The 24,278-nt window shown below is 38.2% G+C and overlaps 1 protein-coding gene across 7 annotated transcripts; it reads left to right on the forward strand.

Annotated features, from left to right (window-relative positions):
- Positions 1–744: 744 nt before the first annotated feature.
- On the forward strand, positions 745–21,621 carry tpd52l2b (tpd52 like 2b). Of its 7 annotated transcripts, none has more exons than XM_026367113.1 (8): positions 745–991; positions 3,288–3,445; positions 5,301–5,449; positions 7,238–7,297; positions 15,551–15,652; positions 17,783–17,824; positions 18,725–18,773; positions 19,264–21,621. In XM_026367113.1, exons 1-8 carry the CDS (start codon positions 973–975, stop codon positions 19,348–19,350), a joined length of 666 nt encoding a protein of 221 aa, XP_026222898.1. In that variant the 5' UTR covers positions 745–972; the 3' UTR covers positions 19,351–21,621. The 7 variants fall into 7 exon arrangements, with proteins under 7 accessions (XP_026222898.1, XP_026222905.1, XP_026222899.1 ...); XM_026367120.1 differs by lacking the exon at positions 17,783–17,824 and adding an exon at positions 12,351–12,398 and having other exon boundaries at positions 746–991; XM_026367114.1 differs by lacking the exon at positions 7,238–7,297 and adding an exon at positions 12,351–12,398 and having other exon boundaries at positions 746–991.
- The last annotated feature ends 2,657 nt before the right edge of the window (positions 21,622–24,278 follow it).

Here is a 24,278-nt window from a genome sequence, read left to right on the forward strand (position 1 = left end):
CGCCTTATCAATAGTATTAAGTGGTGCACATGAAACAAAGCTGGAAACGCTTCTTAATCAACAGTCTACAGGGACCCAGCCTCACCGGGTCCGTTTACATCAATTTTCATGGCTGTACAAATGAGATGCAGTCAACATGAAATCTCAGGAATCAGGATATGAATCATCATGTATGTGTCAACATACATGTACTGGAACCCGTGTAAAGCTTCAAACATGACACAACAGTATTTATGTCATGGTATTAAATGCTGGACATGAAACAAAGCTGAAGACGCTTCTTACTCTGGACCCTGGCCTGGGAATAGACCACTGAACTGAATAAAAGCTTGATGGAATCATGTTTTATTATTGTGAACTAATCTCCAACAAGTGCTAACCCAATATGATTCAATATAAAATATAACTTAATAAAATCATAACAATGTAATAAAATAAACAGAAAACTCTAAGTAATTCTAAGCATACCTGCCACAAAAATAATATCATCAGCTTCTCAACTGTTAATAATTGATGTTTTCTTTAGTTTTACGCACATCAAACTCAGCATCTTTAGATTTTGTTTTTCTGTAATCCATATCCCCCACAAAGATTTGTGATTGATCCAGCAGACCTAATACATCTGGACCCACCCTTAATGTTCGCTTTGTGTTGTGTGCACATCAGTGTTTTGTCAATAGTCGAGTATGTGGAAGTGGGGGATTTTATTTTGAAATTCCTTACCGGACTTACTTGCGTTAGTCGCGTTAGCTTCACAGAGAGCTTTAAGCTGAGCTGGCTGTTGTGCTGTTTTGGGTTCAGGTTGTTCCTGACGACTTTCTTTCTTTTAGTGGGAGTACTTACTTAAACCAGCGGGTTTCTGCGCGCCAAGTGGAAGGCACACTGAACTAGTCTGCACTCCACATTTCACATTTGCCGAGTTTAACTTTTAACGTTAGTAAATAAGAGTTTCAGCTCTGTCAGATCGACGTCATGGATCCCGCCAGTCAAGGTAACGCTAATTGTTAGCTTAACAGGCAAGTTAGCCAGTGTTAGGTGTGTGCAAAACACACTGCAAATACTTATGTTACAATAATTTTTTAAACAGCCTGTAGCTTTGGCATGTTGCTAGCCTGTTTGTGTTGAAGTTTGTTTTGTTTCGAGCTAATAAATCATAGTCATTGTGCGGCCGTGAGGGCAGGACGGGCCCGCGGCTGGTAAGTGACAGGAGCAACAGCGAGAGGAGAGAGGATCGTGTTACCAACTTCTCAACGCAATCTAATTTGGCATGACTGACATTTATTCAGTTCTGAAGTGAAGGGTTTAACACCATAAAATGTAAAACCCCACCTCTGTGCTAAAACCGAAAGACTAGCTAATGTTAGCTACAACAAATGTTAACGACAGCTGTTTGCTATGGTGGTTTTCCAAGGCGCAGCACCAACCTACCATTTGCTGTGATTTCCCCCACTTCGTATTTGTCCATCTAGTGAATTATATTCACACTTTATTAGGGAACAACATGCCTATATTAGCTTATTCACTGGCTATTGTTCACAGGCTTGTTGCTATCATGCTAGTTAGCCGCTGCTTGGTCATTGTGGCTTTAACGTTACAACTCAGTTAAGAAGAAGAAAACCGACGTTACTTCTGTCTGATCACATCTAGGAACAATACACACCAAGTACATACTGCTGTTTCTGCTTTATCGTTACATAACTCAGTGTGGCTTTGTAGCGTGTTTGCAAAGTAGACCTTTTGTTATGCACTATTTAGTTTTTTGCGTAGCTCAAAGCTCAGTTAGTCTGATCCAAAGGTCCTGCAATAGTTCAGTTGTTACAATTTACTATTGAAACAACTTCAGACAAACTTCGTGATCTTTATGCTGTAATTGTGTGTGTGTGTGTGTGTGTGTGTGTGTGTGTGTGTGTGTGTGTGTGTGTGTATACATATACACCTTACAGGGAGATATCCATCGTAGAAAAATAACAACTATACTATACTTCCATACCAGCATGAAAATAGACCAGAATGCAATGCAAAAGCAATGATGAGTTACATCATAGACACAGACACACCAGTGTGCTTATAGACTGGTTGGAAAGCTAGCTAAAAGTGAGATGAAACAAATTGTAACCTCTATGCACAAATAACCTGTGAGAGTTGAAAGAGCAGTGCTTTGGGAGATGCAGGAAATTACTATGCTAGGAACAGCTGTGAACACAAAATATGTCAGCTAAATAATGAGTTTGAACTTAAGTCTAAATGAGAGGTGGAACATATTTTCAAGTTTTCTGTTCCCATATGAGTTGTGTTGTTTCCTTTTAACCTCACTGCTGTCATTTCTGTGGGCTGAAACATTTCAGACTGAATCAATATTCCTTCAGGGTGGAGTCCTCATATCTAGTGCCAGCTTGTATCCGGATGTCATTTCTAAGGCTCAAACACACAGTGTCACCAGTAGATTATCATGTCCTTGCTCTTTTGCAACCCTGTTGATTGTTGTACTGCTTATGTTGTGTAAGCCAGTGTGCAGTCACTCGTGTAGATGTGAATGCTGAACTGTCAGAGAATTATGGTGAACTTAGTGTTGCAGTCAAATCTTTTATCATATCTAAAAGAGTAGAGTGAAATAATTCAGCTCAGGTGTATTAGGTGTGAGTTTAGATTTGATAATAGGATAATAGGTTCACCTACTGAATAACCTCTGTTCGAATGCTGGATTCGAAATGCAGAAAAAAGTGTATCTGCCTGGCTCCCTCGTTCTGTCCTGCTGTCCTCTATGCCTGCTCTATCTGTGCCAAACAACCGTAGTTGCAAAATTATATGGGTGTCCATAGGTGAATAATGTAATGCACACCAATTGTCCTAGAAATGTTTACAGTTGCAGATTTCATTGTTTGAACAGGCATTTTTTGCATTTTTGTGCTGTGGAATATTTCTAAATAAATTCAACCTTTGTGTTGTTGTTTTGTTGGTATTTGCTATTTGAAAAGTGGTTCTTGGACGCAGGGGTCTTAAGGTATTCTCTCAGAGCACAGTTCAAATCTTGGCTCTGTTAATTGCTTCTTTCTCTTCCTGTTATATCTCCTGCTGGCAACATTAGCCTCTCCCTGGCCTTGTGTGTGGGTGAAATAGATACTGAGAGGGACCATCTAAGTAAACCACTCTAGGCTTTTAACAGGTCATCCGGTTTAAATCTGTATTTTTTTTACCCTTCTTCTGTCTTGCCATTAACATCCTCTTCCCATTGTTCTTCCCCTTCCCTCACCGCTCTTGTTTTGCTTGTCTCTCCGTCAAAATCCCAGATATCAATCTGAACTCTCCAAACAAGGGCCTTGGTGTGGATCATTCTGAAAACTTGTCCAATGTGCCAGTTGAGGGAGCAGTGAGGAACCCGGCCAACTCTCTTCCACCAGGCATGACAGAGGAAGAGGCTGAAGAGCTCCGCATTGAGCTTACCAAGGTGAGGCCCCCTGTTTTCCAAAATCACTAGTTGACCTACACTCTATATTGTTCATGAACACTTTAAGCATGATACTTTCTTAACACAAAGCCTGCCTCTTAACAACAAATGAAAGATCCATGTACAGCAGGAAAAGAGATCTGCAAACACGTCTTAGATAAGAGAGTATTTGAATTTGTAGTAGATTATGCAGTAGATGAACTAATAAGTGCAGATGTGGGCAAAATTGTTGGTATCCATCCGTTAAAGAAAGACAAAACCAGAAAGATCACTGAAATAACTTGAAACTGACAAAAGTAACAATAAATAAAAAGATTTATAAAAATTAACTAATGAAAATCAGACATTGCTTTTGAGTTGTGGTTCAACAGAATAATAAAAAAAAACAAACTAATGAAACTGACTTGGACAAAAATGATAGTACCTTTAACTTAATATTTTGTTGCACAACCTTTTGAAGCAATCGCTGCAATCAAACGATTTGTCAATAAGACTTCTGGACCTGTCAACAGGTATTTTGGTCCACTCCTCATGAGCAAACTGCTCCAGTTGTCTCAGGTTTGAAGGGTGCCTTTTCCAGATGGCATGTTTTAGCTCTTTCCACAGATGTTCAATGTGATTTCGATCAGGACTCACAGAAGTCCACTTCAAAATAGTCCAATGATTTGCCACTCTTGGGTGTTTTTAGCTGTGTTTTGGGTTATTATCCAGTTGGAGGACTATGACCTTTGACATAGACCAAGTCTTCTGACACTGGGCAGCACGTTTTGCTCCAGAATGACTTAAAAGTCTTGAGATATTATTGTACCCTGCACAGATTTAACCCAGTGCCAGATGGAGCAAAGCAGCCCCAGAATATAACCGAGCCTCCTCCGTGTTTCACAGTAGGTACAGTGTACTTTTCCATGTATGCTTCATTTTTGTATCTGTGAACATAGAGCTGTGACTGGCTAAGAAGTTCCAGTTTTGTCTCATCTGTCTAAACAACATTCTCCCAGAACTTTTTGGTTTGTCGATATGCGTTTTCTATTTATTTATTTATTTTAACGATTTGCTTTCATCAGTGGAGTCCTCCTCAGTCGTCTTCTGTTAGGTCCTCTTTGGCTTAAACAGTGATTGATCTGTGATCTGACTCCGATGACCTTGGATTACACCTCTAATCTCTATGGAAGTTATTTGGGGTTCTTCAGTTAACATTTGTATTTTCTAATTCTTACATTTTTCATCAATTTTCCTCTTATGGCCACGTCCTGGGAGGTTGGCTACAATCCCATGGACCTTAAACATCTTATCTCTTGAGACAACTCTGTCTTCAGTTTTCTGTTGTCCATGCTGAGTGCGGTACACACCATGATACCAAACAGCACAGTGACCACTTTTCACCCTTTAAATAGACAGACTGACTGATTACAAATTTGAAGACACCTGTGAAGCTAATTACAGGACACACGTTAGTTTAACATGTCCCTATGATCAAATTATTTAACATCTTTTCTAGGGGTACCATCATTTTGTCTAGGCCAGTTTCATTATTAATATATTTTTTAAAACTTCTGGTTAACCACAACTCAAAAGCTATGTCTGATTTTCATGAGTTCATTTGTTGTAAATTTCTTTCTTTTCTTTCTTTATTACTTTTGTCAGTTTCAAGTTATTTCAGTGACTGGTTTTTCTTTCTTTAACAGAGGGGTACCAACAATTTTGTCCACGTGTATTTATGTCTTTCATACTGGAATTTAAGTGTCCTTCTACGTTTGGGACTTTGGAAGAGAAATGAGCTGAAGCCTGAGTGAAAATTGGAGGACTGGAGAGCCAACCTTAGAATGATGTCTGTCGTTGATCTGTTGTGTTTCAGGTGGAGGAGGAGATCAACACTCTGCGTCAGGTTTTGTCAGCCAAAGAGAGACACGCCACAGAGCTGAAGAGGAAACTTGGCCTCAGCCCGCTCAACGAACTCAGGCAGAACCTCACCAAGAGCTGGCAAGAAGTGCAGACCTCCAACGCGTACGTATTCATCACGAAATGGATATTCACTAATATACTAAACAAACCTGTGGTTCCTGGCTACTCAAGTGTTTAGCTGGCTGGTAACGTAGCAACAACACACCCCTCTCGAATCTGTTATACAGTGTGGTGAGATTTAAGAACCTTGCTATATTTAACCAAGATAAAATGAAATTTTGTCAGCGTTTGTGTATATACGTATAGTATATATGCATAGCTCCCACAAGTCTGGCAATAGCACTGCTTTGAAGAAACATAAGAGGACCTGCTGTCTATACATGCTGCTTCAGATAAAACATTACTGAAGAATGAGAATGAAGGCTTACTCAAAACAATGCACTCTGGTTTCGTACTTTTAAAAACATATATGCAGCACTGAAAGGGTATTAAGGTTGCACTAATTTTATTATTATTTATTAGGGAAAGTAAAACTCATTTACACTACAGATTAAATACAGCTATGTTTCCTTGGAGATATGACTAGCAGTAGACTTCATTAATTACCTTGATCTCTGTGTCTTCATGGAAACAAATGAGCTGGCAGTTCCCCCCCCCCCCCCCTTTGTTCTGAATTTCTTTGTGAACACAGCCTTAACCATAGGAGCTTAAAAAAACTGTAGTCATTATATGCATACAATGTAATTGCGTATTATGCATATATGAGTAATATGACTTTTTAGAAAGACAAATGTAAGAAGACACCTGTGGTAAAATAAATGCAATATATGATGGAACATATAAATAAAAATCAACGTGTATGTGTGTACACACACATAGTATATATGGTAATATATTTTTTTGGCAGTGTGGAACAATAAAAGAAATACTCATTCGATTCAGGAAGCACACAAATATTTGTAAAAAGGACTGATCATAATGTTAAAAGATTAGCCTTTAAGCCTGCAGGCATTCTCTGATAACAGCATTATCAAAAAGAGCCAGTTACTACATGACTCCTACTGTGCTGACGCTTCTGGACTTTGGAAGTCTCAAGATGATTTTCTGTAGATGTTTACATTACATAGGATGATGTCACTGTCACTCCTAATTCCTTTATCTGTGATTATGATAATGGTTAATCACCCAGATCAAATTTGAGGAACAAACATCTCTAGGTATATGTGCAGTTTTTTCATTTTATGGTAACAATTCCTTTAAATGGAACAGCAGGTCTACAATCATCAGATTTATACAGATTTTCGCAGTTTTAATGCCCAAAGTAATTAGATATTATGTTATTGTAAGATAACTATTAGATATCCTAGTCCCAAATGAAATATATCTGTGTACATTAACAAGATATACTAAATGGGATTTGGGAATACCCTTTAAACAAATGTCTAAATCCGACAGTTGAACAATGGATGAAGGTCATGCCCCACTGATTCTAAGTAGAATATAATAATATGTATATTTACAGTACACCCCACTGCGTCATACCTTATATACCATACCAAATGAAGACGAATTCTTAAGGCTTGAATGTCGGATCTAAATTTGGTCCCTTTAGAACACCAACAAGCCATCCTCTATGAAGTTGGTGTTAAAAAATAAAATCATCGCTCATCTAGGAGCAGTGATCCTCAATTCTGCTGCACTTCATTTGAAGCACAACTTGGAACACAGGCCTGAACAGATTTCCTCCCAGTGTGAATTTTATGTCATAATAATGTGAATGGAAGACTTTTTTTTTTTTTTTTTTTTTAACCAGGGCTTCCTTCAAGCCAGCCTGCATTAAGTCTTTGTTGAAGCTCCACAGTATAACCCCCATCATGTCTCTATTTCTAGCTATGTGAGAACCAGTGAGAAACTAGGCGAGTGGAATGAGAACATTACCAGTTCTTATCTGTGAGTCCTGTTTGCTGCTCGCTCACTGGTGATGCCTGTGCTTCTGCAGTTTTTGCTATCTCCCGCTCTGACTTACTTACTCAAACACTGGGCCCCTCTCTCCTCTCACCTTCTGTGTGCCATAGCCTGTGACTCTTTTTTTTTTTTAGTGATTTCGAGTTAAGAGCTAAAGATTCCGAGGGTTCAGTGTTCTTTGCTGTGTTTATAAACAACCCTATTTCCAAAAAACCTAGGACAGAATGCATTGACCTGCAAATCAATTAAACATTCTTCTCTCATCTGTTAATTTGCATTTCCTTTACTATCTGTAATCTTTATTTGTGTTTTTACTTCGTCTCCCAGAGGTCAGGTGTCCGCTCTTCCTCCCTCCCTAAGTGATGACACTCATCCTTGCCTCTTACTTCCTTTACAAATCCATGTTCTTACATATTTTTAGCTTTTTCAGATGCTTCCTCATTGCTTTTGTTACTACACTAAAATTGACACTGTTGTCAGGTTCTGCACTACAGGAATGTTTTCTAAACTCTGCTATGAGGCCAGGTGAAAGGAAGTTTCATACAGGGGAAGAATGAATTAATTATTTCGACAAGCTTTTTAGCAGTGTCTGATTTAATCTGCTGTTTATTTACTTAAATGGTTATCATCTGTTGACCCACTTGAAAACCAAATGGTGTAACAATCACTGTTCTGACCAGGAAAAGCTGATGCCAGATCTGACCAGGAAAGGAGGCACTCACTGCCATTTAGTATGGGTGGATTATGAGATAATGCATGTGGCAAGGGCCCAAAGCATCTCCCTATGAGTTGGTTTGATGTGGAGATTTTCATAACATTCTGTGCTGCTAAAAGAATGATGGTTATTACACACAGCTGCCTATGAAATGCAGAAACGGAAGCAGACATGCAGTTTATTCTTGATTTAGACTGATTCAGATGGGGGAGAGATGAGGAGAAAGAGGTGATGTTTTGGTTTGTCACACAACATGTGATGTACAAATTGAGTGGAACTGAGCTAAACAAAGAAGTAAATAAGGTTATGCTCAACTTTTCTTTTGCCAAAGCATGTAAAAAAAATTAATCACCAGAAAGTAAACCCCACCTTACAAGTTGACATTAGTAGTCAAATGTTACTGGATCCATTGGTTTAACTGTGATTCATTTTCTGAAAATAAATTCCTGGGAGGCAGAGACAAAGAGGATTGTCTACATATCGACATGAAAAAAGAGACGCCGCCCTCATTCCTATTGAAATGACTGTTCTGCTCTAAACAAATAAGCTGCTATGAGCGGTCACTGTGCTGTACAGTAAGCAGCACTGTGCTTCACTGGTTGCTACCAACAATGAGACCAGTATCCTGTCTGCTGTAAAGGGAACAATGATGCATAGTAATTGCTAAAGAACACCATTTCTACATTAGGTTAAACATACCTTTAGCATTTCTGTACTGTAATTTCTTGCCAGTTTGCCAGATAAGCTAGCCAGATACCTTTGGCAACAACATATTAGATAAGATAGACTTTATTCATCCCACGATGGGGAAATATCTGTCCACTGTAATGCAGCATGACAGAACAATTGTTGCAATGTAATTCAACATCGTAGAATATGGTTTTAATGTGCACAGATCTGACCAAATTGGGCTCCAAGTCAGGGTTTGTATGGTCATGGAAGACCTGGAAATGTCCTAGTACTTTAACTTCCTAGTATTTTAAGTGGCTGGATAGTGTACTGGTAACATCAGTGCCCTTCATGCAGGAGACCAGTGTTTGAATTCGATCTGTGGCCTACCTCTAGTAGGGGTCCTTAGGCAAGACCTCCTTATGCTAACCGCCTTTGCCTTGTAAGTTGCCCTCTACTTTGTAAGTCGCTTTGGATAAAAGTGTTTGCCAAATGACTAAATCTAACACAAAATCCCCAAAACTTTTGCAGGGGTCATGGGAAACAAAAAGTTTAACTAAATAATAGTTTTAAAAATAATGTGTGTGTGTTTTATCTGATGTTAAATTAAAATGAGTCATATATTAACTGTCACTCAAATATACAAATGTTGTAGCTGTTTACACTCAGTTTCAGAGTAAGGGGTCCAATTCTTGTGATCTCATTCTTGTTGGCTGAGCTTGCTTATTTTCTCTGCTGTTTTCTACAATCACTTTTAAAAGTGTGTGTATAAATCTGCCTTGTTGCTAGTTATAATGATGGGCTTTTGTTTAACAGCTTTTTCAGTGTTTTGAGAATTGCTGTAGGACTTTTGGGTATTTTTCCGCAGTAAAGTAGGGGGCCTTTGGCTTTTCCCTTAACCATGTGCTGCCAAGGCACCTTTGTAGAGTCGACCCGACTCGGCACCCGGTATAAACAGTCTATATTTGGGCATTTGTTGAGCTGATATCAGTTTGTCCTGCTTTGCCTAATAAATCACCTTACAACAGCTTGGGTTGCGGCAGTTAGCTCAGTTGGTAGAGCATTCGTCTATAAATATGTATATATATGTTGAGGTGACCTTGGACAAGAGATCAACACCCCACAGTAGGGCTGTCATCTAACTGCAGTAGCACCATCATCTACTGCAGCTGCCCAAACAACAATTTCCCCAAAGGCATCCATAAAGTACGTCATTATCATTATTTAGGCTAAAGGACCATGCTGGTATTTTCTTTGGATAAGCAATTCTTATCTATCGCTCATCTAAACAAGGCATTACTCAAAATACTTAGTCACATGTGACTTTATATTACAGATACACGGTAAAAGTAAAGTACCTACAATTATTTTTCATAATGTGTTTTTACTATTATATTAATATATACTATTCAGCTGTTGCAATGGGCAGCATTGCAGCCATTGTCTATAGTGTATTTGATATGAAATGTTTTGGCAGTGGGAACATTGATTAACTTTGTCTTAATAAATCACAACAGCTTAGATTGTGGCAGTTAACTCGGTTGTTAGAGCAGTCCCCAGGGTTCTTGGTTTAATTCCTGCTTCCTCCTGGCTATATGTCGAGGTGTGCTTGAACAAAACGCCGAAACCCTGCAGTAGCACCATCATCTACTGCAGCTGCCCAAACAACAATTTCCCCAAGGGGTTCAATAAAATCCCCCCAATCCCTGGCAACGCATTGAAGTGTCCCTGGATTGTATAACATTGTCAGGGTCCTGATTCTCAATACGGGAACTGTTGGTTTAGATAAAAAGTGTTATAAGCATTGCAAAGTAAAAAAATCACATTTAGGCAAACAGGGGTAGGTGATAATTGTAAAATATTGTGGCAAAAGGATGTTGATACACATCTTTAGTTTGTATGTGGCACAATGCCATAAGCTACCTTGTACAGTGCTAATACCTCGTCCAAGCTTCAGTCTGTAATATTACACTGAGTGTGTTGTGGTGAGAAAATGTGATGTACGGAAGTTTGACCCTTTTTTTTCCCCATCACAAAGCTGGATCTGGGTCAGAAACAGTCGAAACTAACATACTCCTAGATAACTGAATCAGGTTTAACAATTATAATGGCAGATTTTACACCTTGCAGGAGGAGATTTAGCTTTTGAAGTGATGCAAAAAGTATTAATGGTCATGCTATTACTAGTGTAGAACTACTGCAAATACTAGTTACATGATTCAATTAAATTTAATTCAGTTTTATTTGTATAGCGCCAATTTACAACAGAAGTTATCTCAAGGCACTTTACAGTGTAAGGTTTAAGACCTTACAGAAAATATTTATACAAAAAATTATAGAGAAAACCCAACAATCCCATTTGAGCAAGCTTTGGGCAACAGTGGAGAGGAAAAACTCCCTTTAGAGGAAGAAACCTCCAGCAGAACCAGGCTCATAGTGGGCGGCCATCTGCCTCGAGCGGTTGGGGTGAGTGGAAAGAGAAAAGAGAAAAGAACATCAGGCAATAAGACAACAACAAGCAGCAAGAACATTGGGCAGGTGAACTGGATTCTGGAGATGTACAGCTTCAGGCCGAGGATACCTGCAGAAAAGTACAGAGAGAGGGAGACAGAGAGGAGGAAACACAACTACAGGAGAGAGAAGACACAAAGTTAATGACATGCAATGGTGGCATTTACATTGATACAGGAGAGAGGAGAGGAGCTCAGTTTATCAGTAGAGTTCCCCCAGCAGACTAAGCTATATCAGCATAACTAAGAGATGGTTCAGAGTCACCTGATCCATCTCTAACTATAAGCTTTATTAAAAAGGAAAGTTTTAAGTCTAGTCTTAAATGTAGAGAGAGTGTCTGCCTCCCGAACCTGAACTGGGAGCTGGTTCCACAGGAGAGGAGCTTGGTAGCTAAAGGCTCTGCCTCTCATTGTACATTTAGAAACTCTAGGAACCACAAGTAAACCTGCAGCCTGAGAACGGAGAGTTCTGCTTGGAAGATATGGAACTATGAGTTCTTTAAGATAAGATGGAGCCTGATTATTAAGTGCTTTATCAGTGAGGAGAAGAATTTTAAATTCAATTCTGGATTTTACAGGGAGCCAATGGAGAGAAGCTAACGTAGGAGAAATATGATCTCTCTTGCTAATTCAATGACGTATAGATAGATAGATAGATAGATGGATAGCTAGACAGGTCTAAATCTATATATCAATCTAGCTATGGTCTTCATAAACAAGTTATTTCTAACACTAACATTTTCCTATTGACCTGTGTTTTGGGTGGTGCTGTTGAGTATTTTGCACTTCAAATTCTTACTCATCATTACAATACTTAAATTGGGGAATTCAAATGACAGAGAATGACCTAGGATCACTGTAAGTATTAAACAAGTTTATACATTCCTTAAAATGATCCGTAAATAATACGGGGCAGAAAAATGTTTAGTTGTTAATGCTGTCATTCCATCCATCCACACCCACTGTGAAGAAAAACTTTGACCGACTAGTTGTAAGGTCTTTAAAGCTTGTCAGTTAGATAAACAACACAAGTCAGTGTAGTAGGTAGAAATGAAATATGTGGGAAGTGTGATTTTACTGAACTCTGCTGTACTGTATCGTGTGTTTCTTCCCCTGTGTCATTATCCTGCTGTTGTGTCTTCAGATATCTGTCTGCCTCAGCCACTTTGGATGACATTACCCACTCTGAAGCGTGAGTTGACCCCTTTCTATTTTGTGTTCTTGATTTGTTTTTGTAGCTGAGCTAAAGTTTCTTTACGTTTGGTTTTCTGTTGGGGGACTTTTAAGAGGAGAGAGGTAGGTGCAGCTGACAGATGCATTACGCATTATATGAGCAAAAGTAACAATTTTAACTGATGATTAAAAGGTTTGTGATTTTTAGGCACATTAAGCTAAAAAAAATAACATGTTTTTCAACATTTTCCGATATTCAATAGGTAATTATAGATTAATCAGTAATTGTCCGATTAGTCAAACCTAAAATGCAACATTTAAAATTAATAAAAGTACAAGCCAATTACTGAAACAACATTTAAAGTGAGTAGTGAATGAATAAGACCTCATCAGAGGTAAAAAGAGAAAAGTCAGAAGAAGACTAAATGTCATGTTTTAATCTTAATTCATTTAAATACACAGGAAAAACAATCACTTTAGTCAATATCATGGACATTTGCGTACAGGGCAAAATATTTTTTGTGGGTTGGCAATAGTGAACGATTGGTCGACAGCAGGCAGGAGAACACAGGAAACCGAGGTTAGCTGAGGCTTTTATAGCACAAACCATGAGAATAACATCCCACCTTTCCCAGAAGATACCGAAGTCTAATACATTTTTGTAGCATTTCCCTGATTTCTGCAATTTGTGTATCATCTTCCAGATAATAACGTATCACCTTTCTTGTTGTAAGTGGGACTACCGCACACAGGGGCACACCACATAGCACTTCTCACAGTGGCAGTGCTGGGCTTTTAGGGCCACTGTAGATATTTGTTTCTTATTTGTAATTAATACATTATTGTATTATGCAAAACAGACTCAAGTATTGACCATTGACCTATATGCTCTCTAAAGATCACCATCGATTACTAAAAAGTTTATAGCAGTTGAGCACTAGTTGGTATTACAATTATTATAATTACATTACATTTAACAAAGCTGTAAAATGAAAACAAACCCTTGAGTCTGTTAAAGTAGTTAGCACATGTTCAGCCATGTTGATGCTCACAGCTTTTATCGATGATGTAAACGTGTGCATACAAGCTGCCAGTGTGGATGTGCTTTTTTCTGCTTTATAAATTGCTTCCGGCAGTTCAAGTTAGCATTTCTTTGCTAATTCTTTTGTATGTGTAGTAATGCACATATTACAACAGTAACAGGTGTGTTGTGATTACACCTATTGCCTTTTTAATTTTTGTCAACCTGGTAAGTTTGTGCTTTCCAGCCAACTTTTACAGTATCCACTGACCTAAAGAAACAGTCCAACATTTTAAGAAATATCCTTACTGACTTCTTTATGATAGTGATTTAAGAAGTTGGGATACCCCTCTGATGTCTGTACATGAAGAATAAACATTAAGCTAAGATGCAGAAAACCTAAATTACTAAAAAAGAGAACAATACAGACTGTTTCCTCCTGCTTCTATAGATTATTCCAACTTTGAGAAAAAAAGTAAATACTATAGATTATTGTTACTTTGGGTCAGTTTAACAAGTAAGTCAACATTACATATTTTCATCCATATTGTCTGGACGAAGGTTTCTAGTGTGGATGTGGACAGCGATGTCCATGTTTACTCATGATATTATGTGTACACATAAGCTAAATGTATTCATGAAAACTAGTCCACTGTGAGAAGACTGGGCTTACCAAGTTTATGAAATAATGTCACAAGTTATTTACTACACTTCAGAAAATAAAGCCAAAGGAATAAATGGCTTTGAATTTCTGATATGTCCAACATGTTTAGTCTGGTCCAGCCTATCTTCCATCCAGCCTGGAAGGCATGTAGCAATGTTTAATGTGTTTAACACGTGATAGGGCTAGATAGAGAATGCTAATTTACGCTGATTTTGCAGCCAACATACATCACATCACTGGTTAAACATGGTTTTATTAAGGAGTGCTGTATTTCAGAAGTTAAATTAACATTAAAGAAATTGCTTGACATTTGCGTCCCTAGCCTTGTTTGTATTTTGAATCCACTAGAGATGAAAGGAAGTTGGAAATGCCTTAACCTTGTTTGGGTTTTGAATACTTACATGTATATACTTATTTATTTAGTTTGTCTGATGCTCTGATTAAAGTTTCTTAACTTAAGGCCAAGATACCAGCAAATGTAACATATACCCCTCTTCCAGAGTGTTACATACACATCTGTGCTTTACATTTGATTCATTTCTGAGCTCACAAGACATTCTGAGCACTTTTTTTGGATGCACACAAGTGAAGTCAAGTAAAGAATCCTTAGGTTTGGGCAAACAAAAATGATTTTGTGCTCAATGTATCTAGCTTGCCATTATCTATATAACGCGCGCACTCTGTGTTTATACAACAAAGTTAAACCATGAAGTGTTTTCCAGGACAGTTTGTTCACTCTACTGTCATAAAGGTTGATCATTCAGAATAGCTATATTTTTCTGTGTTTAGATGTCACATTGTCTGACCTACGTTGGTTGAAGCACACAGAACCTATCGCAGTCCTCTCTTGCTCTGCAACTGTTGTCCTTCCAGTCCCTTCCTCCCACTAACACCCTGGCTACTTTGCGACTTGCTTTATCATATCTATCACTAAGCTTCTATTCTTCATTGAAATTAACTAACTCCTCTAAAGAACATTTTGAAAAGCAAACTATCAGGGAATTGGGAGACTTGTGGCTGTTTCTTCAGTGAACCAGCCCCCTGACATTTGGTTGCTGTAGCCTAAATTGCTGTAACATCTGACTGTATGTCTGTGTTGATACTAACTATTGGAGTGGTGAGTCCAGCCTTTCTTTGAAGACGAAGCACTAACTGAAATCACTGTTAGCATTTGCATTGTGTGTTAACATTGTTTGGTCTAATTTATTACAAACTTTTTTACCCTTCCCTTTGTGTTTCTCACCCACCCATCTGCCTTGTTTTTCCACATTCTTTCCATCATTTTTTTTCTCTTCAATGTCTCTCATATTCTTTCCTCTATCCATCCTGCTTCCCTCCTCTTTCTCTTTTCTGCATTGTCCCACATTTTCTTTTCATTCTACTCCAACCATCTGTCCTCCCCTCATCTCTTCATTGTTCTCTTACCATTCTCTTGCTCCCACCTTTCCTCAACTCCCTCCTTCCCCTTTCTCTCTCATCTCTGCAGATACAAGAAGACTCAGGAGACTCTTTCCCAGGCGGGACAGAAGACCAGTGTAGCTCTCTCTACAATGGGCACAGCTATCAGCAGGAAACTTGGTGACATGAGGTACAGTGTGATGCAGCAGAGCTAAAATGGCCAATGCTCTGACTAGGCTACAAGAACAAATGTGCAGAGTGGAGAGATTTCAAAAAGATAGAGCCCAAATTTTAAAATCCAAATGGATCAGAATTTATGATAATATGCGCATTAAAAAAAAGCCATCATTATATTTGCATAATGCAAAAGCTTCTTCTTTAACTTGTTAAAAATGTAACAATAAAATAAAGTCTAAATAAGATAAAATACATACAGTATAAGTGAAATGTCCAAATGTTATGTTTTGCTTTGGGCAGTACACATGTTTGTGTGTTAGCATGTGTAAAAGGTTTTTGGTAACTCTGTCCACTGCTCATTTTTCTTCTAGCACATGTCTCATCTGTGCTGTACCAGTGATTAGCTTCTTCACCTCTCTCTTCTAATCTTGTCTGTAGCGCCTGGAGGGTTGCTAGGCTACTAACTTAAGTAGATGTAGTTCAACATTAACGCTTAACTTTTCTTCTATTCAAAAGAAAGATGTGAATTGTTTTTTGTTTTAGAGACGTTCGTCTATTAGTGCCACAGGGTTCAGTAAAAAGAAGGTCCTGTAGTGTAGTATGTGTTGAAAGTAGAGTATTAATGTTATTGTTGTTTCTAAATATTCTAAGTAAAGTTTAATGAGTTTAACAATAATTGAAACTGCTCAGCTGTTTGCCTTATTGACACACAAACCCAGACCCATAGCAGTAGAACAGGGCCAGAATAATAACAGTTCTACTAAGAGTCTAATTTTGACCTGGCTTAGCAAGGGTCCAATTGATGTGTGAAGACATCTCATACACAGTTTGTTACCCTATTATCACACTTAATTTGTTGCTTTACGTAGATAGAAAAAAAAAATTGTAAGTTAACATGGTTAAATTTAAAATTGTCTAGAAATGAAATAAACATAGCCATATTCATCAAATGCGATAAACACAGTGGTGAGAGAAATATTTAAAATATTTATTTTAAATACATATAAACATGTAAGGGTGTGTGCATGAGCATGTCCATATTTGAGTATGCTGAAAATGTGTTTTAAGGATGCTCATTACGTCTGTGTGTGCATGCTGCATGATGTTTTCCTTTTGTCCATCCTAAGATCACCTAGTTTTTCTGATTAAATCTTGTTTAGTTAATTTCACAGAACTACTTTCATGAAGTCCATCAGCTCAGGCACTTAATTTCATGTCATGCCTGTCAAATAGTGTCAAATATAATAAACGTTCTTAGTCTTCCTTTTGAAGTTGTAGGTGAAGCAAACAGGACATTTTGTTGACAGCGACTTTTCATTGACCTAACTATTTTTCTGCTGTTCATGTCATCTCAGTCGCACACCAGACAAATCTCTGCTGTGTTCTACAAATTCAGTCTTTTCCCCATTTCCCTGCTGATAACATTAAGTTAGTTATGTGTTATCCTATTCAGTGGCTGTGGTTTGTTTTTGTGTTTTGACGTCGCTGCTTTTTTCCTCACACTCTCTCTCCTACTTGTTTTTTTTTTTTGTTGTTGTTGTTTTCTTCTTTCTTTATTGCTGCCTTGGTTTGATCTGCAGAGCTCTACCTTTTTCGAATTCCTTTAGGTAAGACTCACATGTCCTTGGACAACAAACAAGAGTTTAGTGACATGGACAATCATACTGCCTATTTTATTTCCTTCAAGTTAATGAATTTGTCCCCAGCACATAGATGTTAAGCATGTTACCTTTGCTATGTTGAATGTCTTTAAACAAATTCTCTGCTTCCTTGTGTATTGAGGTTTATATTAACCTAATTATCATGTCATTCAGTACATTGTATATTAGGGGTTCTGTCATTATATTAAAAAAATAGACGTCATTTAAGTTGAAAAATATGCACTGATTTTGTGCTTAAAAATCCTGCCTGGTCCCCTAAACTGCTGTGCACAGACATTTTTTCCCCCACTGCCAACATATTAGTCCATTTCTCTGAATCTGTAAGAAACTATAGAATCTGTAAAAGTGTTTACGTTGTCCTCTCATAAAACATAACTAATAACCATCAGCACTTGTCTGTGTGCGTGCATGTGTGCACGCACTTCACTGCTTGCTTTCTAACACTTGCACTTCTCTGTCTTCTTTTAATGCTTTCAAAGTAGCAACTATTCCATTCGCCACTCGATAAGTATGCCCGCCATGAGGTAAAGTAACACAAACCTGTTCACTGTACCTTCTCTTCCTACTGCTTCAGTTTACCTGCATTACTGTTTGTCTGTTGTTGTGTGTAGTTGTTACGAAGCTGCTCTCTAGGCAAGGGAATATTTTCTTTAACATGGAGTAAGGAGTGGACTAAGTTTTTGGTTACACTTCCCTGACAGAATATTTGTTTGTTTGTTTGTTTGTTTGTTTGTTAGGGATGCCTATGGATATTTTAAAAAACTAGTGCTGACTAAAATAAAGTTGCAGATGCAAATGCAGATCCTTAACCACCACTACCACAGTTTATAACAGTTAAAATCTTAAATCTTTATTTCTGTCTGTGCTGAAGTGTCCTTGTTTTTCACACAAACATCACTACACAGACAGCTGTTCAGAGAGTCCAAACTCAGTCATAATGTCTTGTCTACTAGTGTGTAATGTAAAAGTAGTTACAGCTTTATTAGTCACATGTAACTATTGCAGTGGAAGCCCTAATGTATGTGAACCTGTGACAGCATGAAAATTATTTTATTTTATTTATTATTTGCCTATGATGTGTAGTTGAGATTGATGAGTTGAGCTTTCTAGTGCTGCTGTGAAATGCTGCACTTTTATTTTAAATGTACTAGGAAGAATGAACTTCCATTTTATATTTCCACCATGTTTTAGTGTTGTAATGAATTCACATTGTACATTGTCTAAACTCAATTGGGAACATAGCTAAGACAGCAGTAATATGGCTGCAGTATAGTGTAAACCTATTTTGGGAGCACAGTTCTGGAAATGTTGTATATATGGTGTCATTTTGTAGTTTTTTAATTCCTAGGCTTTGCAGGTAACCTGCCTTTTTATTTCTAATGGCAACATTGCATTTGAAGGTAACTTTTGACTCTGTTCTGCAGGAATTCTGCAACCTTCAAGTCATTTGAGGATAAAATGGGAAACCTGAAGGTGAGTAGCAGCGATGCATAGAAATGCCATCATGTGAGCAATACGCATGTGTACAGTTTAACATAGCGTTTGAAGTAACACAAAGCTGTTGGTTCTTGTAACCTCGAAATGTGCTTTTCGGTTTAAAATATAACTAAGTTGCTGAGTAAAGTGAAAGGACAGTGAAAATCTCTTCTTTGTATTTTAAAAAGTTAAGCTAATTTACAAATCAGAGTTGAGTTTTTATTGCTAGTTTCTGGAAACAGGGTTTGTATCTTAGTTAAGTGTTAACATTAGTACAGGAGCACATGATCTTCTTTAACTGATGCTGGTTCGCCAGTTTTTCATTTAATTAAAGAAGCTGCAGCCTACAATCACTACTACTATTGATTAATACATCGATTATTTTAGGAAAAAACTGTTTTCATGCTCACAAACACTAACCCTATGCTCTGTGTCCTCTCTCTCTCTCTCTCTCTCTCTCTCTCTCTCTCTCTCTCTCTCTCATTAGTATAAGGTTGTTGGCACCAGAGGGAATGGGGAGGCTGCCAGCTCCCCCACTGACACCACCCCCTCTCAGGAAAACCCACCTTTCTGAACCCACCCCTCCTTCTCCTTCTCCTCCTCCTCCTCCACCCTGCCACCTTCCTCATGACCTGACACTGTACTGTTATCACGTGACACTGCAGAGTCAGCCATGATCTTTGACCCTCCACCTCACCAACCTGCCACCACTCACCTGCCCTAAGTTCTGTTACTGGCGACAGGCGGAGGTTAAGGACTCTCCGGTATGTGGTGGGATGAGCTTTCTCCTTCTGTTCCACCACTGCTGGTCCTGCTGTCTCCATGCTTCTTTCTCACTGTTGAGGAAAAAACCGGTTGATGTCTAAATCGGAATAATTTACAGACCCTGTTTGTTATATCACTACTGTCTGTCTCTACTTACTCCCCAGTTAGATCTTTACCCCAAATAAACACACTCCATTTAAACAGGTTGAATTTTTCAGAAAATCACCTGGCAAAAGTAAAGTCTAAAAGTCGGTGTACAACAGCAGGTTCTTAACTAAATTAGAGACTTTATCTTTCAGTTGAAGACCCTGCAGACAAAGGGTGGGGGGAGATTATATGGGATAAACGACCTAATATGTTTGTCTGTGCGGCTTCTGACTACTGTCACGTACTTACTGATAAATAATTCATTCTCACTGTGAGCACCTGCTACTGTCACCAGAGTATCCCCACTGTTATTCTACTTGTACCCAGTCTGCTTCACAGCTCTGCGGTTTAACAGCCGTGTGGACACAGGCGACACTCGCAGGTTAGAGGTTAGTGGTTTGATTGGGGGACGGATCCAGCACATCTCAACCTTCTTAGACCTACTACTGCTACATGCATGTGCATATCTCATCTCAGTAGTACCATAGCAACCATGCAAAGACGACCGAGGTCTTGTATAACACCCTATAAACAAAAAAAAAACAAAAAAACACAAACCTTAAATCATTTTGTATTGTAAACAATTTTACACTGCTTTGCATAATGTTTTTACATAACTTATCAATATGTATAGATATATATGAATAAATACATTGTTGCTGCCAAGTGGTAGTAATCAAGTTGACAGGTTTGAAAACGGCAGGGGGAGGCTAAACAAAATTTAACCATGTGGAAAACAACCTGGATGGGTCAGTTTCACAGACATGACCTGTTGTCTGTCTGCTATTTGCAGCTTTTCTGTTTAAAGTGCATTTGTGGCCTAAAAATGTTCCCATGCTTGTGAAACTGACTCATTAATGTGTTCCAGGCGATTGGCTACATGATTAATCAAGACAAAAGCAAGAAGTAACACAGTCAAATTGGTCAAAAGAAAACTAAGCGCTTCTCAACCTTGAAGTCATGCTACACCACATGGACTGTTTTACTTTGTGCCTGGGTTGACCCTTCTTTTTGTTGACATGCAGAACTTGGTGTAAGATGAGACTCTGGTGTGTACACTACCTGGTGAATGTCAATGCTCCTCTATAGGCCTTAGTCACTTTAAATGGTTCTTCTCTTACTATACTTTAGCTTGTAGAAGTGAAATACTCGTTTTGCTCGTGTTTATTTTTATGTTCAGGTTAGCATCCAGATATTCATCTGACGGGCCACAAATGATTTAAAAAAAAAAAAAAAGATACTCTGCCGTAACATAAACTTTGCCAAATCTCCTTAATGCACACAGGAACACCCAAATCCACTCCTGTTAGCGCACACACACACACACAAACTGCATGAGGCCAAACTAATGTAGAAACATTTTTGACTTATTGTCATGCACGTCAGTAGCACGTCTACACAGTGACAGTTATCCGGAGAGCACAGAGTTGTGCAGCACCGACACTTTTCTTCTCGATGTGGCAAGCATTTTTTGTTTTGGTTACTGATAAAGGAGCAACATTGCATCTAGTTACAAAATGTTCCTGAGTTACAGAATTTTACCAACAAATCAAATCATTTAGTCATGCAAAAAAAAAACTATTTGTCTGAAAATGCTGATCAAACTTAAAGTTTTAGTTGGTGCTAATCATGGTGGATTTTCCTGAGCAGCCCATAATTTTGTTGTTGGCTCTTACACTGAAATCAGTATCTTATCCAGTTACAGAAATATACAATGTTGCTTTTGCATCCTGACTTGACTCCAGCACTTTGTCTCAGTCAGCTCTTTACAGTTGCTGTCAATACCTCATTAATGTTTTTACCGAGGTATTAGAAGTGGTTAATTAGGAGCTTTTTGCATCATTTAATGATTCAAACCGAAACTTCCCAAGAAGATGTAAACTTGCCTGTAGACCTGCAAAAATGTAAAAAAAAAAAAAAAAAAAAAAAACGATGAGCAAATCAATCATAGCTAGTTGTAGATGAGTGGGGCTCCAATGAACAAACATGAAATGAAAATACACATCTTGAAAACACAACTTGCTATCAAACTACAACTACACAGCTGTTGCCAGTGTATCTTAACTCTGTGTTGATCATTTTGGTAGTTAATATATTCTTGTTAATTGTTTTATTTCTGTTGGGAAAGTTAGACTTTTATTTCTACATTTAATTTGCCGCCAGTTAAAAACATGTTGCCAATATTTGAATATATGTTACAACATCTCTGTTTCTGCCTCTGGATCTCATGGAATCTATAACTTTCTGCTTTGCAAAGATGAAAACACAGATGAACACTACTAGAAATATGAATGCCAGTTTTTTACTTTAAGAAAAATATAACTTAAGGCATCACTTCTTAAGTGGAGACATTTGGTGGGTGATCTCAACTGTGTACAAGTGGAAATGATGTGAAAACTGATTTCAATTACTTAATGTGTTTTTGCAGTGGAGTTGCCTGGTTAAAGCTGCAGTCAGTTCTGGAGCCACTGGTAGATAAAAAAACGACGATGAACTTTTAAGTTTTTGGTGCCAGTGGAAAGTGCAGCACACCACGGGCCTGTTCAGACCCAGCCACCTGCAGAAGCTGGAGGGCTGTAGGGTGCCTATAGCTTTATTTAGGTCCTGGGCCTTGCTGATTTAGATTATTAAAAGGGATCGGATTTAGGAAATTATGGTGAACTAATTAAAACATTTTTTTGGTTTTGTTGTATATGTTTGGATATCAATAAAGCATTCCTTTAAATTAACAGTTGGTGTTTGGTCAGTAATTTGTTGTGAAACCAAATCTTAAGTACAGCGTGTGTATTCCTCCACGTTGAACACTTTGCTGTTAACAGTAAAAATGAAAGCATTTCTAACAATAAGCTAATTGTGAACATAAAAAGTCATTATACATCCAGGTCACATGCATGCTAATACACTGTCAATTTAAAAAAGTGAATGGGTTTCATTTTGTGTAGTACAATTTAACTGTAGTACAATTACACGTATATAAAAATACATGCAGACTTGGCTCATCCCGACGCGCAGTGCATGCCGGTTAGCTTTCTGTCCGACTTGCTCTGACGTCACGCATCAAAAGCACCAATAATGAATGCTGCTAGAAAACTCAAGACTGCCTCACAGGAGGCAGACGCTGCAATGAAGACGGACAAGTCTTCCAGCAGCATTCAAGCTGCTGTTTGTACCGACACTAACAAATGCTCACTTCCTCTGTGGTCAAATAAATACATGTAAAACATGAATTAGTCAATAGAAGCCCAAGATACATTTGATCATGGACCTGTCGGGTCAGGGCTGAAACATCTTTGCAGATGTGATTTTAGTCATCTGAAAGAAAACTCTCACTTAATCGTCTAGTTTGAGACTAAAACCACATTTTCTGATAAAGCACATTTTTTTCTGTAAAACTTCAAAGCGAATTAACTCAAATAATTTCAAAGTAAATCAAACAGGAAATGTTTGTATCGAACATCCTGTTGTTGATTCAACACCTGAACCAATCAGATCTTAGATCCGCTGAGAGTCAGGCGGTCCCCATCATGTAGCAACTGCAGCGCCTGCATCCAAAATCTGCGGCCGCAGATCAGTCACCTTTCAGCAGTCCAAGTTCCATCTTTTTGCATAGTGCCAGTATTCTCCAGTATTCACAACCTCTAGTTTGTAAAAAGTACTTATCAGTGACTTCCTAATTTTTACCTAAAGAGGCTTTAAGCTGAGGATATTTAATGGAAAACGTACTGAACAACTAAAAAGTATTAACAGTTAAAACATAAGTCCCTAAACCTCATTTCCAGAAAAGTTACAGCTGATGTAAAATGTACAGTTTATATTTTACCCAGGGTCCCAACTTTTCTTGAAATGTGTCAGTTTATCTAGTTCACCCTGTAACCTTTCCTTCTTAAAACAGGGCAAATGGGAAGTATGATAAACACTTGATACTCGATTGGCCTGCTTTGTCATGGCCCACCCCTCCATCTGGATCCTACCCACCCTCTCCACCATATCGATATCCCCCTCCTGGATCCTGCTTACCATTTCCTAACTGCCTAAGTTTTTGGTGTGTGTGTAGCTCTCTATGTAGTCCATTTTTAAAATAGTTTTCATGTGTTGGTTGTTTGCATCCTTTCAACAAAAAAAGGGGAAAAACAAGCAAATAAACACAACTCTTGTGTTGTAATAACAACACATCCATGCCTTGGGTAGAATTATCATTTACAGACCCCCAGGGCCCTACTCTGAATTTCTTGGTGAATTTGCAGATTTCCTCTCAAACCTAGTCGTTTCTGTAGACAAAGCGTTAATTGCTCAATATTTTAATATTCACTTTGAGAATCCAGATCCTCTGACCCTCTGAGAAAAGCATTTATGTACTTACTGGACTCTGTAGGAGTAAATCAGTGTAGTAGGACCCACTTCCATCAACTACCACACAGAGCTTTATCAATAATCTCCCAGAGTTATCAACTTTGATTGGATCACTGTCTGACACCACAGAACTCAATCAGGCAACTGAATATTTAGAGTTAACATTCTGTTATACCTTAGCTCCAGTTAAAAGAAAAATCATTAAATCAAAATCAAATCATTTGCTCCCTGGTAAATTAA

Source organism: Anabas testudineus, chromosome 7 (genome assembly GCF_900324465.2).
Source record: "Anabas testudineus chromosome 7, fAnaTes1.2, whole genome shotgun sequence".
In the NCBI taxonomy this organism is placed as follows: Eukaryota; Metazoa; Chordata; class Actinopteri; order Anabantiformes; family Anabantidae; genus Anabas; species Anabas testudineus.

Excerpts from the sequence above, each read along its gene's own strand:
- tpd52l2b (XM_026367120.1), top strand. Across the intron at positions 7,298-12,350 it reads AACATTACCAGTTCTTATCT|ATATCTGTCTGCCTCAGCCA; the intron begins GTGAGTCCTGTT and ends TTGTGTCTTCAG. Across the intron at positions 15,653-18,724 it reads AGGAAACTTGGTGACATGAG|GAATTCTGCAACCTTCAAGT; the intron begins GTACAGTGTGAT and ends TCTGTTCTGCAG.